We start from the raw sequence: 15,204 nt of genomic DNA, 5'->3' as shown, positions 1-15,204 counted from the left end.
CATGTGCTACTGGGAACCCAGGGAGAGTAGGGAGGAATGCGTCTTTGATTGGATCGTCCGCCTCACTTCTAGGAGGTGCAGGGAGCGTCAAGCTGGTGGCACACGGCAGTCAATGCCCTACCTGCGATATCCTTGCCGTTCCAATTACTCTCATTTATTTCCAATCATGAGCTCTGGGCTGTAGTTGTACTTGGTGTCACTACGCGAGATTTGTTTAATCACGATGGACGACCGAGCTGATCCGTTCAAGTGGTCTGCGGTTTGCCTTTTCACGCTGCCGAGATCAGTGCGCCTGTGGCAATCATGCATGGCCGGGATCTGTTTCCAATCCACAGATCAATGAACTACAGGCCTGGTATTTGCTTTTCCCAGCCCTACCAGGTGCATCCCAGAGAAATGGGTAACGGGAGCAGGTTTCTTCTCTGAAGCGCGTTGGAATGGCGAGGACGCTGAAGACGCAAGGATTCGAGTGGGTCATGACCGTTTGACTGGGATCCTCAGCGGGGAGGTGCGGGTGTCTGTGCGTTCCGTGGGCGCACATGAAAGTGGAGGCATATTTCGGGTCGACGCAAACCCGCGAAACCCCCAAGTGTTTTCATTGTATACTGTGGTCCTCAGTAATGACCAAATGCACTATATGAGATAGGGGGCCGATTCTGGACGTCTCCTTCTCCAAGGCTACCGGAAGGTGAACCCAAGGCTCCAATTGATCGGAATGAAATATAGAGGCGCGGCTTGGTGCGCGCAGAGGACCCAGCCATGGGGACAGGTTGCCTTCCCAACACCGCTCTGAGAAATCACACTGCATTCGCATCCTTGGGACGAAAACTGGCCTTTAATTTTACCCCTCAGCCACCAGCACAATATTTTTAGACATCCTCAGATTTCATCCTCCAGCCTACAATTCCCCTAGATCATAGTTTGAAATATGCGCCATGCGGTGGGAAGGCAAAAGCGGCGGATGCACTCTCCAAGAGCAGGGGATGATTTGCGGCACCCCTGTAAGCGATGCCACATTCTGCGAAAAGCAACTAAGGACCAGATTCCGCGTTTGCCTTCTTTGCCTAATCGAATTAACCGATTGCATTTCCATATCCGTTGGGCAGGTTTTGCCTAGAGACATTTGAGGCGTTTACCAACAAGTTGTCCAGCTAGTTCACGTGCGATGTACCATTTGTACACATTGAACAGTAGAGATGAACTAAAGTTATAAGAGGTGAATAAAACTACCGTCTACATCGGAAAGGGTGTTTCAACACCAGAAAGCCCAAGTTTGGATAATGGTGTGTTGTCTGCCATTAGGCCCGTAGGCCAGCATATTGGTATTCCATAGATGGCTGTTGTAAGGCATAGGGGGGAAGGCATTTAAATCCCAAAGCTTCGTGGCCTAGCCTGTACTTCTATGAAGAATACCACATGGTTAGTTTCTTGCGTGAAGATTCTAATAACAAGTTGAGATAGATTAGGTTCAATCTTCATAAAAACCCCTTGCTCAAGGAATAACCGGATTGAACAATGGATGAAAACTGTGGATTTTCACAGCATGCATTAAGGACGTCTCATTTAGCCCAACTGACATGTTCTCCTTTGGAGCATCTTCGAGCATCTACCACTAAGCTGACACCTCAGCGTACGTCCTGGAATATTCTTTGTAGGAACATATGTGCTTCCAAGCATTTTCGGAGCTTAATCCCGAAGCCAAGCTAAATTCCTTGTAACGATTATTGCGATGTTCCTGCTGTTCTAGCCAACTTTCATATTGATATTGTATGATTGGAAATTCGTACAAGCTGCTCGCTAAAGGACCGGTAATGGTATCTGAAAACGTCTTGAGTGCTACTATTGCTTCCAAGGAATACAGGCATAGATGGATTGGAAACCGGTTGAGACACGGTCGCATCCAAGAGATCAGTGCGGTGTCTAGTAATATTCTCAGGTTCTAGTATTCTCAATTTGTAAGGCCCCATCACTTCCATTTCTCGTAGAGTCTGAGTTTGATCTCGATCCGCCGTGGTTTTCTCCCCTGGATCTGATTTTGATCGACCCGAACGTGTTAAGTTTCTCGCTCGAAACCTGTGAATAAGATCATCAGAGACCTCACCTCCCATTCTAATGCGGTTTATCGACAGCATTGGTGCATCGTTAAGGTGATATGTCTGGGCAGCGGCCGGCTGGATAACAGAGGGCTGAGGCTGGAAAGCGGCTGTAGCTTCTGATGGCATAGCACGTCTATTTTCAGAATGGTGATCACGAGTGTCGGTAGTTCCACCGGAATTTATTCTAGAGACCTCGTTTAAGTCCACAGCTTTAAATGGACAAGTAAAGCTCGCAGAGCAATCCCCACATCCACATGGCACAGTGTTATTATCATCCTTCGACGAGATCTCCAGATCATGGAAGTTAAGGTTGCTAGATATTTGAGTAGTCATTTCCTTTGGTTCCGTATTTAAGTCACGTTGTGAAGGAGCCCGTGTGTTCTCCAAAATCTCAGATGTTGGCCTGCCCTCAAACAATGCAGATCCAAGTGATGACTGGCCTATACTAGCTGCAATATGTGGAGAGGGTAGAAGTGCGTCGTGAAAACCAGCGGGGTCACCGTTGAAACAATCTACGCTCCAGTAGTGAAGTGCGAGCCGCCACCAAGCAGCATGCGTCATCTTAGTCTTGGTGAAAATATTCCTGAGAAGTGATCTTTGGTAATGTGAACATATCACCGTTCCTAGAATCCAGGAGTCAATTTCTTCTTGAGTTCTTGCCAGGGATTTATGGGCATGTACGGTTGCCCTTTCGCTGTACGAGGTAGATGGTACAGAAAGATCTGACTTCCTTCGTACGCCCGATGGTAGATCACCGCAGTGGTCATCATAAACGTCTCCGATAGAATGGTGGGTTGGGGTGTGAGTCTGAAGTCCCCGGAGATTTCGCTGTTCGCTTGCAGCAGATTCGCTACCAGATGGACTATAATCATCGAAGACAGGAAGATAAGCGTTGTCTCCAGCGAAATGCATGTTCGGTATCTCGTTTGGCCCGTCCGCGAATCTTGTAGCTTCCCCGGTCTCAATTAGAAGCTGTTCTGCCTCGGACCTGCTCTCTCTCTCCGAATCGGCTCCGCTTAATTTTTTGAAGAATTTAGTCTCTTTCTGAGTGTATCTCCACTCGAGGAGATTGTAGTAATCTTCGGCTTCAGTGTACGATGCTTCCAAGGTTCCAAGACTTTCGCGCAATTGTCCCACTTCATCATATACTCGTTCTATTTCGACTGGCAATTCTAATCCTTGGAATTGAAGATATTGTCGTAGCCGACTCATGAAGATCCCTTCCGATGTTCCCGTCTTCTCACGAATACCACTGAGCTCTGCTCGCTGGATTTGTAGGCTATATCTTGCCGCTAATGCTTCCTCCCTTGTGTTCCGTAGGTCTTCTTGCCCCCTTTCTAATTCCCGTTCTATATCTTTTGTAGGCTGGGGTAGGGGTTCGGCCGACATCGCATGTGCGGTGGGACTCTCAAAACCGGAGCCAGTAGGGCTACGGTTGCTGCGCAAGGTTGGGATCAGAGAGTTGAACATAGCAGTAGGACTACCAGGGAGGACTGGAGCAGGAACAAGAGGTGAGTCTGTCATAGGTGATATGGTAAAATTGACGGCATCTTGAGTGATGCTGATCGGTGCTAATTCTTGTCAGCTGGATTCAGGGGTTGAAGCGCTTTTGGAACAGACCGTTGGCTAATGCCGTCTGCATGGGAAACCCCACGATCCATGGGGGGCTTTTTTGCGGCTCTGCGTCTTGCATTAGAGTGAAGGCACATGACCAGGCATCCAGCCACGAGGAAAAATAGAAGATCAAGCTTGCTGACTGAATGACGATGTGGGGGTGTAATATGAGTCGACTGGGCCGCGACATAGGCGCGCAGCTGTGACGCAAGACGACTGCTGCCGAGGGGTGAATGTCCTGGTCCCATCCTCCAACCTCGGAACGCCAGCACAGCCGATTGCGTTAAAGCGGCGCAGAGAGTGGAAGAAGTGTCTGATAAGCGGAATAAGCACCCGATGCAGGCATACCTTGGCTGGTGCACAAGCGGGTCTCAGGCCGCCTACCCACCCCAATCCCTCACCATCCCGCACGCACTTCTTGCAGTCTCCATGCTGCAAGAGTACATGCGTGTGCACACCATAGATTGCTTTCGACAACTCCGCATCACGGCCCTCGCAAGCACCCAACTGCACCAGAGCCTCATCCATCGGTACCACCAAGGGTGCCGCGGATAAATATGTGCTACTTCCGTTAATACAATGATGTTCTGTGTGATCCCGAAGACGCACGCGTCCAGGCTCTTGCAGCCATGTCCGAACCAGGCAAATGGCAGTTTGACCAACAACGCCAACAGTATTACCGTTATGATTTACGACAAGATGGTCTGCATACTAGCTCGTAAATATGGAGACATCTAAAAGTAGAGTCTAACCATCCGACAGGCCAAGGTTATGACCTCGTGTGGCACACTGCTGCCGATTCGCGCGAACGAGCCGACTCGGGACCATCGGAGGCTCCATCTCAGATACAAGACATTACAGGGGAACAAACTCTCCAATCAGAGGCCATAGGCGCTCAACATCATGCCCAAGCTTCGAATCAGCAAATCTTATATCATAACCCATCAGCTACTACATCAGGTTCGGGATTCCCGTCCACGCAGCATTCAGTGTACCAGTACCAGCAGCCATTCCCATCGTCTTACTCAAATTATATACCTCCCCAATATCCAACGCACAGCGACTCCCAGCAGAGATTCAATTCCCACCAACCTTCAGAGCATAGTTCTCCTTATCATGGCGGCAGCAGCGGATACGAAAATTCTGCTCCAATGTTTCAAATCTCTTCTCAGGAGACAGGTATGTTCCGCGCCAGAATGGAGAATAAAAACAAGGGCTAATGATGGGTTGCAGTTGTTCCACCAAGTAATAGCCGTGCAGAAATTGTTAATTTGACTTTGAACAATTCTGAGCCAGCAAGTATGTATTGTAGTTGAGTCTAGTCTAAATTTTCATAAGCTAAATGCATTGAACTGGACAGAGAATACCGCACCTGATCGCGGCGAGGGCATATCCATCGAGGGAAAGTGGAACCCAAATGTCCCAACTATTCCACATTACGAGCCGCTGGATAAGTGTCAGTTGTCTATTTTGGCGAAAAATTGTCATCTTGTTAACACCACAAAGCGTTCTATGTTCGGCATTCAAGCTTCTTTGTGGAAGGCAAAGTTGGTCATTCCGGAGGGGATAGCCATCATTTATAGTTGCCTAACTGTTGCCAGATGTTTTCCGTTTTATTTCCAGAGCCGCTAGGCTCAACTGCCACCCAATACAACGACTCCGTCTCTATCGTTAAATTTGGCGTTGCGATCCACTCTCAAATCAGGCGTTTCATAGTAGTCCAACGCAAGCCCGAGTTTTGCTACGCTTGGTTAGCACCTGTCCTTTCCTCTATTGGAAAATAGGTCGAGTCTAACGAGTAATAGTCCCGTGTTTACGTACGGTGGGCGGGCTACGACAAAGCGTGGGCTTCGTCCGTGGGAACATTCTGTAGTTCACACCACAGGAACAGACGCGCAACTTCTGCCAAACGAGACTGGGATTAAGTATCTACGCATCACGGTTGACCCAGCTCCTGATGTTGAACCCCTTCATCCCGCCTCCCGGATCTATTTTGGCATCCACCACCCAATTCAGTACAATGTCAGGGTCAAGGATTTAGGCCAAGTGATAGAACCTCATGTTCCTCGTCTCCTCGGATACTGGGTGCGCGAGAACAAGGGGATGTAGTCTGGTCCTAATCCGGCCTCAGGCAGATATCTTCCTGTCTCCAAAGTCTGTTGCTCTATACGTTTACAAGCTGATATACGTTGATTTACGCTCATGTACTCACTTTTTTGCGCTGATATTGGATATTGGACCTAAAATGCTATCTTTAAGTTACGTTATGCTTTCACTTTGGCCGTCTAAGGAGACTTTTAGGGAACATTTTAGGGTTAATATTGCTTGGAAAATGTCTAACCAGCTTTTCGGCTCTTCTCAATGATCGCCTTACTGAAATTGGAAATCGTGTTGTTTATGTTTTGGAAGCCTGAAGCTCTGCGATAGGCTCCCCAATCAGCTTTGGTGTTAGCGGCCCCCCCTGCTATATACATCATATAGTCCACGACACATCACTTCTTTCATACTCATGCCCCCTTCACGGCTACATGTTTTCTTGCTTCCTTGAAATCTTTTCTAAGGACCCTGTCTCCACCAAGAGTGGAGACTATAAGATAAAAAGAAAATTTAGTTTCCTAAGTTTAAGAGGTTCTGAGCAGCGCTGCATATAGTTGCACAAATCAATGCAGCTTAAATGTGCCTTAGAATGTCTAGAAAACACTTCGTTCAATCTTGGAAGCGACAACTCTTGACTCACCTGTGTAGTGTTTATCTTTCTGAAATATCCAGTCATCAAAATGCTAGTGAGCATAAATCCCTACTCCCAATGTACGTAATTTTCGTCGTCTGCATTAACTAGAGCCTCCTCCTTAGTCTCTAGCTATTCCTGTTCTACTGCTCTGTGATCCTGCTTCCATTTGCGCGGAGCCTTTCTTGCCGCTAGGGCATAGCGATATAATCACGTGACTATCATTTGCCACTTATCTGTCGTCCTTTTTAGGCCTAAATATCACTTCTCCTAGTAAAGGTCAGAGGTGGGGAGCTCTGAGAGCTCCAAAACCTTAAATCTAGTCCACTATAGAATTTGAAGTTAGCTCGAGGCCCTTTTTGCGGTTTCTCCGTCCAGTCTCGTCTAATCTTCTAGTCCAGCTCAAGCACTGATCATGAGGCTTCACTAGCAACTAGGGCCTACGATTTAAAACAGTCATATCAGATCAAATCGACCACAAAAGGCTCAATCCTCATCTGATCCAGCTCTCCGGCATGACTCCGTGAATGTAGCAAGCACCCACAAGCTCATATATCACCGTTCCATCTAAGACGTTCGAGGAATTCTTTGATGTCTGTAAAAGAAATGAGTTTTGTGCCCCCTAAATGCATAGATCTGATCCCCTTCCTTAGAAACCGAGGTTACAACCTCAAAGTGAGCTTGGGATGTTGTACAAAGCCGTTTTCCGCCTGGGTCGGTTCAAGGGCTTGGAAGACATGGCTGTAAGGGCCTACAAGGCCATCTAGCCCCCTAGGGGCGAAGGTATATAGCGCGGGCCTCTGCACCTAGATAGAATGAATCAAGCAATCTTTCGCCCTCATGCTAGTCCTTCTGTGACCTAATTCTATCAAGCTGTGAGCCTGGAGGGCGTACCGAAGGCTATGTCTCTCTTAATTCCTATGAGAAAGTTTAACTACTAATCTCAAATCTAAAATAGAACTTCTTTCTGTTTCAGATCTTATTCAAATATTTCGTCAGAGGATGCAATATGCACCTCAATCCATCAAATCCCTCTACCCTAATAATATTCCGGGTGGCAATTCCTTTCTAGGCCATTCCATTGTGGCATGCTGTGGCATGCTGTGGCGAAAATGCTGCCGTATGTAGTCTCACGGTCGGTGAGGCCAGCTTGTAGGTTGGGGCGCATGAATGCCAATCCCGCCTGATGAGAGGACCGACTAGAACATGTTGGGTTGTTGATCTCCAGCTCAGAACGTGTCCACTGCACCGTTCATACATAGGGAGACCAGAACGCATATAACTGCAAGATTTCAAATTTGAACATGCTTTTACGAAAGTAATTCTGTGAGAAATAGCAGTACCCAGGCATATTCTGATCGAAACAGCTCCATGTGAAGTGTGGCACGGTAATTTGCGCGATGGTTGGCAGAAACCGTCCGGAAAAGCCTTTACTCAAACTGCGGAGCTAATTCAATGGGGGCCGAGATGGCTGCAGTTCTGTGGTGAACTCGCTTGCACAAATGCTCATGGAGTTGGGAAACTCCTAGTGCGTCAGCATTCGAGGCAGGATCTACGCACTATAGCCTTCGCAAATGGCCGCCGCTTCGAGGTGAGCTACGAAGAGGGTTTATCTGCCCTTTTCTGGAGGGCTGGTAGTTATTTGAACGTTCGGTGGGATTGAACGTTCGATGGTATTCTTACTGGACGGGTAAGCTATTCCTTACCCTGCGTTTATCCATTGGAGATTTTGAGAATGACCTCAAGGAAAATGTTTCGAAGCCTATACACTTCCACGTGAATGAAGAGTCCTTTAAAACCCTAAGAAAATTACGAGGATCTGTGGTACTCGGGTACAACTTGTACAGGAATTGCGGTACCACCTCGCTAAGGTCGATTGCTAATTGCCCGATTGGGGGTTTCCCAGTCTGCTACATCTTTCAACTCGAGCAACAGCGAGTCTTCTTCCTGTTTCAAATCGAGCGAGATGGATCATGTGGATCCACACGTTTAGTGAGAATGGGTCCTGAGAGTAGGCCCATACATCTAGCGAGAGTCAATCCTGGGACTGGTCTGGACGTGATACCGCCGACCAATCTAATATATCGCCGAGACGGTTCTCCAGTGGAGATCTAATTGCCTCTCGATCATGATCATAATTGCCCAGAACTTCGAGAATAGGATACGGCTTTTCCCCGAGTAGATGATCGGGTGCGTTCGAGGGACTTTCAGATTCAAAGGGAAGAGGACCTGAGCCAACATCCATCTGGAATAACTAAGGTATGTCTAAAAAAGGCCTCAATGACCAAAGTGGAAGTTAACTCGTGAGTCTTCTAGGCAATTTGACATGCCTGTAACGGGTAGAACACAGATACTAATGCTTGTCCTTCGAGTTCCCGCGTTAAGCTTGAAGCTTGGTTGTATACAAGTGCCATTGTACATGCATTCACATAAAGGTGCTTCCGTTTGCAATAAACTTCAAACATGGTAGACTTGATGACATTCGTATCTAGCAAATTAAGAACAAGTAATTTGCGTCAATTCCGCAGATGGAGAAGGAAACCGATTCCATTTCAACCCATCGCCACAAGAGCAAACAGTGAAAGCGTTCTCGGCGAGGCAGTCCCATTCAGATTGAATTTTCCTCTGCATTGACTAAATGCTCGTCGGAAAGCGGGACATTCTTCGGTACGCCATTTTCATGGATTATTCTCAGTAGCTACACGCATCTATGGATAGAGAAGCAAATATTTGAAGCGTCGAAAGTTAAAAGTAGAAAGGTTATCATGAAGTGGTGCAGAGGCATCTGCTGGGTCCGAGAGGAGAGTTCCTATTCCACCGACAGTCGGACTGTTCCAAAAAGACTTTGAGGCCACCGGTGGGCTCTTACTAGATACTCCTAGAAAGGTATAAGTAATAATGAGAGTCAATCACGTCGAATATTGATGTCTGAATCGATCGGGCGAAACGACAGGAATGTACGGGTTAAAGTGGACCGTGAAAATAGATATTCCGAAGAAATTAGATATGCGCATGCATGTTTGAAGGTTTAACTCGCGCTGATTACTAATTAACACAATACAGTTGCTACGACGACCAAAATCTTGAGACGTAATTCAACGAGGTTGGATTAACGTATATATAGATGTAAACTAAAACCCCAATCGTAGTAACTTTGCCTGGGTTCAATTTGATGTTCTTCACAGCTCCGAGAACCAAATTTTCTTATGGAAAAGTGGCCTGCAATTCTGCTGAAGATATAACGGCCGTTATTAGCGGAGGAAACGTGATGTAGGGAAATTCCAACGTAATGTGAGGTCTGATAGGAGATTCAGTCTTCCAATCAAGGAAGCAAAGAAAGCAACGTATAAAGGAATTTGGAAGAAACGTATGGGGTTTCCCGTCTTAATCGTCTGTTGGCCTGAGCCCTTCCAGGTAATATCTCCAAAGTCGGGTTCTGTCTGCTGGCAAGACATCCCCTATGTCCTTAACTTTAACGTTCCATTCGATAGGGTATGCTTTTCCAAATCGGATGCGAGATGCGGGATGCATTCTCAAACTGGTGTCTGCAGGATTAACGCCGATTGGTTCTTTTTGTAGTTCTATGGACTTTTCATTCTCTTCGCGGACCAATTGAGGCGTACTCCCAGAGAAGTAGACAATTGCATGCTCTGATGGGTCACACCCTGGTTTTGCAGTGCCCCGACCAGAATATGTTGTGATTGGACTGTTCCGTTAGCAAGAGGGAGAGTAAGTAAATGAGATGATCATACCAGGCATAAACGAAATTCCTCATCTCCTTGACAATTACAAAGCGACGGATCTGTGAAAAAACATGTCCCCGATGCATTACAACGGTGATGTTGTCGTCACCATTTCTTGCTAGGGTTTCGCTAGCTGCTTCTGAATGCAGCATGGCGAAGACCTCGGTCCATCTGTAAGCACACCAGATAATTCTACACTTATGGAAATGCATAGATCGTACCTTTCCTTGCTTGAAGAACGCGCGGGCTTCACTACCAGTCCTCATCCGATAACCTAGAATTCCTTAATTCGGTCAACTCCTCCAATATTCCTGGCTGGACCTACTGTCATCCAAAGGTTCGTACCATCCCCTGTGGGGGGTTCCAGGGATGAAATCGGGCACTCCGAGTCTAATATCTTGCGGAACTTACACGTTGCATCAGTTCAATGTCTCAGGGGTTTGTGCGTGGCAATTCACCAGGAGGAGGCATGTTTGGGTCTGAGGCCTGATATACTGCCGCTGTAGTTGGGTATGGCCCTACATTACCTTGGAATGCTAGGTTCATGTTGGGGATATTGGAACTTGGTTGGGAATTGAGTCCGGCAAATTTGTAGATGTTGTTTCCTGAAATGTCAATTAGGCTTCGTTCGTAACAAAGTCCTGCTGTGGTCTTACCGAAGTTGTCTTGCGTAACACAGTAATAGTCTTTATAATCAACACTCCAGATCCAGGGATTGCCACCGGATGCCATCTTTTCCGCTCTTAGATGTAACGGGTATCAGCATTTTTGGAACTGCGATGGGCGGCAATAAGTACATCATGAGACCAAGCCACAGGAAACCAGGGAAGGGCGGCTCTGCGGACAGCGCTCTCTTGGGGTTGATGAGGGGGAGATGTGTGGTCTGCATGGTTGCATATTTTGATAGCTTCTCTCCCTTCGCGCAGAATGCGTGCATATGCAATTTTCGACCTCGTTTCACAGGGATATTTGGGTTGTGGGGCTGATTGCCCTTCGCGCGCAAAAATACTGCTGCATAGTAAAAGCGGCGTGCGCTCCGTGCGGCGCCCCAGCTGCCTGGAACCTCTTGGGCTTGACGATGTCAGCCGACGGGCTACGACTCCCTGACCGATCAGGCTCTGGAAGGGCACAGCAGGCATGTACTCCGTTAGCCTATTTTATCTATCAGGCTGGTGGGCTTGGACTCCGTCCACATTTTCGCTCAGCCATTAACCCCTTCGGCTGTACCATCCTTGTCGGAAACGAGACCGTGTTGCTTGGGACGCAATCATTCATTGCGACCTCTAACATTAACCCACGTATGCCGCCGGACTTTGGACAGGAAATCCCACGTGTTTACTAGCGGAAGGTTTCTTTGACAAACCAGATTTGGATCGACTTTTGGACATTGAGCTCTCAGCCCGCGGATTTGCCTTCCTTTGCTTATTAGCCTTGAAACGGTTCCGCGACTGCCTTTCTCCAGTCCATCCTTTGGAGTATGGTCGTGAGAATCCAGCCTTCTGGACATCTAGCCAGCTTCAACATCCTTTGCCATGTCGATAGCAAGCCCTGAGAGAATCCACGATCGCGGACTCCAATTGCACGGGAATGGGGCCGGTCCCGGAGAGCCCCGGAGGCTGGACAGAGACCTTGTTCTATACTTTCGCCAGAGATTTGAGAAAGCGTCAAAAATACAAGAGAAATTGGCTGAAGAAAGAGAGAAATTGCTCCTCGAGCGCGACAATGTGAGATCTGCGGGAAAGAAAGTACGTATTCGGAGGGTTCAAACTGGAGATGCGGAAGCCGCCTTTATGAGCGTGCTCCGCGAATTCATCAATAGGCATGGTGACCTCTTTACGTCTGAACTTAATGCCGCTTATCGAAAAGTTGAACAAGAACGGGACATATTAGGATCGATGGAAGAAGATTACCTGCAGGCCGAACGTTCACTGGGAGGTTCTGAATGGACTTTCATCGACAAGGAGAATGACTTCTACCAGTACGAAATTCAGGATCTCTTTTCAGATGGCTTCTTAAATAGATACACCCTTAACAAAGACACAGAACCCCCTCCACAACCAAGTCGGCCGGATCTCCTTCCTTCTTCCGCTCTTATACGGATGGAATATCAGGCTACCTTAGCCAAGCTTGACCAGCTCAAGAGACAATTCAATGCCCTTCGACCCGAACAAGCCAAATTTATCGAAGAACAAAAGGCCCGAAAGCGACATAGATCTGGTGACCTAAGTGGAGCACCAGAGACCTCAGAGTTTGTGACTAGATATAGTGCCTTGCTGACCGAAATCGCCGAGTGCGAAGTTAAGATCCAACAGTTCAAACAAGATCTTATGCAGCGCGAAGCCTTGGACTCGGTAATGACCCGTCGAAACTCTGACCCTGCCCATTTCGAAGTACGGAAGGTGGTGTCATTCGATACCATCACCAGGGCCCAAACTGATGGCGTTGTCCCGACCCTTTTAGAAAATCCTGCTATCAAGCATCGTATTCGAGACTGGATACTGGAACGTCTCAAAACCAACCCGGTGGAGAGGACAACATATCTAAATATACTTGCCCAATTCCATGTACCCTACTCCGATCATGAATCCTGGGAGGACCGCGCTACGCAATACTGGCCCCATGATATGAGCGAAGAGTCACATCAATCTCCCCAAGAGATACATTCTATAACTCATCAAACAAGCAAGTCTCTAAATCCAAATACACTCTCGAACTCCCCTGGACAGCACCAAACCGATGATATTTGGTCCATGGCACCCAAAACCAAAATTGGGCTTGATTTCGATGCCAATTTCAACTATGCTCCCCTTCCAGCCCTAGAGAGTGATGATAAGCGTTTGGAGCGACCCTGGACCGAGGAAGTGTGCCAGGCAATCGCCCCGGAATTTCCCCCAATTGAATCCCCAAAGTCAACTTCAAGCAAACCCAGTGATATTCCTATCTTAAGGGTTACTCCCACTAGTATCCAAGACCTGCCCTCGCGTCCGGGTGCGGATTCTTATCCCTCATCATTCTTGGAGCAGGATGACAATGTCCGGATTGTGGGCCCGGATACGGAGACTTATCTCGAACCTCGCTTTTCCTTACGACATGACAGTGCTCAGGCCTCAGTCGTCTCCGAAAATGAAGCAATAGCATCGAATGCCACGCACCAACTTTCTACACCCGAACTGGAGATCATTCAAGGTCCAGTAGAACCTGAGCAGTCTTTTGCAGCCACAGACGATGCCGATTTGGACAAGAGCCCTCCAGATCTACGTTCTCTAGAGTGCCAGAATCCCAAAGTCAATACTAATATAAGAGAGAATCCGTCAGGTATGTCGGGCTGCGATAACAACCTCCCGCAATTTGAGTTAACACCCCCTCACTCAATCCCAGGGTTCGGCCTCAATAGTGAGCTCCTCCCTTGCACACAGTTTCACCTCCTAACACAAAAAGGCCAAACTCAGCTTCTTCCCAACGCTCTTGACGGAATTACAATAACTGGCGAAGACACGACTTCACCGTTGAACCTATCCTCATACCACACATTCTCTAACACGCCCTCTCTGGCACGCTCAAGGCCAGTCTCAGAACATTCCAGCCAACGCAGCATACCCCACTGCCCCTTTTTACCAAGGCGCTGCAAAAGTATCTCTAGCATCACAAGTTTTTTTTCAGGCAAGGAATGGCCTAGCAGTAATAAGAATGTAAGGATATTAATCCCTGGGGCAATAATACTTTTCCTCCCTTCGCTAACCCTTGTAACCTCCAAGGAAGAAGGTTGTAACCGCTTCTCGCAACTCCAAGATGCACTTCGAGATATCTGATTTCCCCATACGGTTCATATCACGCAGAATGTTAATAAAAAGCTATCCATCCTCGAATATACCTATGTTACAGGACACCTCTAACAATCAAATCTCCCAAGCACACTCGAAGGTGTGTTTCAAATCACCACCTCACCTTAGGATGCAAGTTCCTTCCTCTGTGGCCATCATTGGGCTCCCTTCGCCTTAATCTTACCTCCCGGGCAAAAGAGACGTTGAGGGCCTCTCCCAAGCTGCAACGATAGCTGTTTCCAAATATGGTGGATTCTGTTCCAACCTAGCTCAGCTTGGCTCTTCCTTTATTACTCGTATTCCAAGCACTGCATTCCGCTTCCAGGTTCCTTGCTCGCGTCAGCATCTCGTTTCTTCCGCATAATCCGAGAACTCAGCCTCGTTCAGGAGCTGGTGCCAAACTTAAGAGCCAAAGACGAGCAAATGTCTCTAGGGAATTTCCTAGCGTAGTTTGGATACTAGCTGCCCTTCCATTTTGCCTCACTTGGTTGTTTGCCTAATTACCTTCAGTCGGCGTTAAGAATCTCAATTCCAAGGTTTCTATCGGCCCCATTTGGATATTTTAGAGCATTCGTGGGACGGTTTATTCCGATTTCCTATTGGAGGATATTTGATACCCATGTTGTTCGGAATTTTGTGATCTAGATGTAGCCTTGCAGCGACGGCATCCACCGTTCGAAACCTATCGTTTTCATTGGATTTAAAGGAAACTCCCGTGAGGATTCCCACAGATTAAATACCCCTAACTTGGTTCCTAGATGTTCCAGCTGCACATTGACTTTGAGTCATATCATAGCACTCATTGTGTCCAGCATGCCCCTGCCCTCTAATTTGATTGTGTGGCCACGGCGCTGCTTCACCACATATTCAACACTTTATCGACAGATGTCTGACGTTTGGTAGGACGCCTGCACGACCAGGGAGACCTGCCTTCAATTCGACAGGATTCCAGTCCAAGAGTCGCCAACATTAGGCCTTCAGGATCGAACAGGCGCTGTGCCACACGGCTGAGTGTCTGGATAATTGCTTTTGATTGGTTCGTTAAGGCTGTTGACTCTGATAACCACCACCAAGTTTATTTGTTGTTGTCTAAAAGCCGTTTGATGGAATAATTTGAGATGGGACGCCGTGTTCTTCTGCAACGCGGCCCGATGGCTTCGCAGCCGCCCCGGTCCATGACCTGGATGGACTCCAGTGAAACG

At 47.6% G+C, this 15,204-nt stretch overlaps 4 protein-coding genes across 4 annotated transcripts; 2 read left to right on the top strand and 2 right to left on the bottom strand.

Annotated features, from left to right (window-relative positions):
- Positions 1 to 1,741: 1,741 nt before the first annotated feature.
- Positions 1,742 to 3,622, bottom strand: BDR25DRAFT_372051 (uncharacterized protein; the record flags this gene model as incomplete). Its single annotated transcript, XM_033697210.1, has 1 exon — positions 1,742 to 3,622. A coding segment is annotated over one exon (1,868 nt), but the record flags the coding sequence as incomplete, so codon positions are not given.
- A 994-nt stretch (positions 3,623 to 4,616) lies between these two features.
- Positions 4,617 to 5,819, top strand: BDR25DRAFT_289019 (uncharacterized protein; the record flags this gene model as incomplete). Its single annotated transcript, XM_033688424.1, has 6 exons — positions 4,617 to 4,889; positions 4,944 to 5,009; positions 5,071 to 5,166; positions 5,217 to 5,257; positions 5,312 to 5,460; positions 5,516 to 5,819. Exons 1-6 carry the CDS (start codon positions 4,862 to 4,864, stop codon positions 5,817 to 5,819), a joined length of 684 nt encoding a protein of 227 aa, XP_033546300.1. The 5' UTR covers positions 4,617 to 4,861.
- Positions 5,820 to 9,822: 4,003 nt separating this feature from the next.
- BDR25DRAFT_229170 (uncharacterized protein) lies at positions 9,823 to 10,333 on the bottom strand (the record flags this gene model as incomplete). The annotated part of the gene is made up of 2 exons (XM_033685303.1): positions 9,823 to 10,144; positions 10,191 to 10,333. The coding sequence occupies 2 exons, from the start codon at positions 10,331 to 10,333 to the stop codon at positions 9,823 to 9,825; spliced, it is 465 nt and encodes a 154-aa protein (XP_033546299.1).
- Positions 10,334 to 11,618: 1,285 nt separating this feature from the next.
- On the top strand, positions 11,619 to 13,774 carry BDR25DRAFT_49696 (uncharacterized protein). Its single transcript, XM_033698660.1, has 2 exons — positions 11,619 to 13,496; positions 13,631 to 13,774. Exons 1-2 carry the CDS (start codon positions 11,714 to 11,716, stop codon positions 13,648 to 13,650), a joined length of 1,803 nt encoding a protein of 600 aa, XP_033546298.1. The 5' UTR covers positions 11,619 to 11,713; the 3' UTR covers positions 13,651 to 13,774.
- The last annotated feature ends 1,430 nt before the right edge of the window (positions 13,775 to 15,204 follow it).

The sequence above is a fragment of the Lindgomyces ingoldianus genome (assembly GCF_010093535.1).
Source record: "Lindgomyces ingoldianus strain ATCC 200398 unplaced genomic scaffold BDR25scaffold_21, whole genome shotgun sequence".
Classification (NCBI taxonomy): Eukaryota; Fungi; Ascomycota; class Dothideomycetes; order Pleosporales; family Lindgomycetaceae; genus Lindgomyces; species Lindgomyces ingoldianus.
The sequence above is the reverse complement of the archived record's forward strand: the minus strand, read 5'-3'. Positions and strand labels throughout refer to the sequence as shown.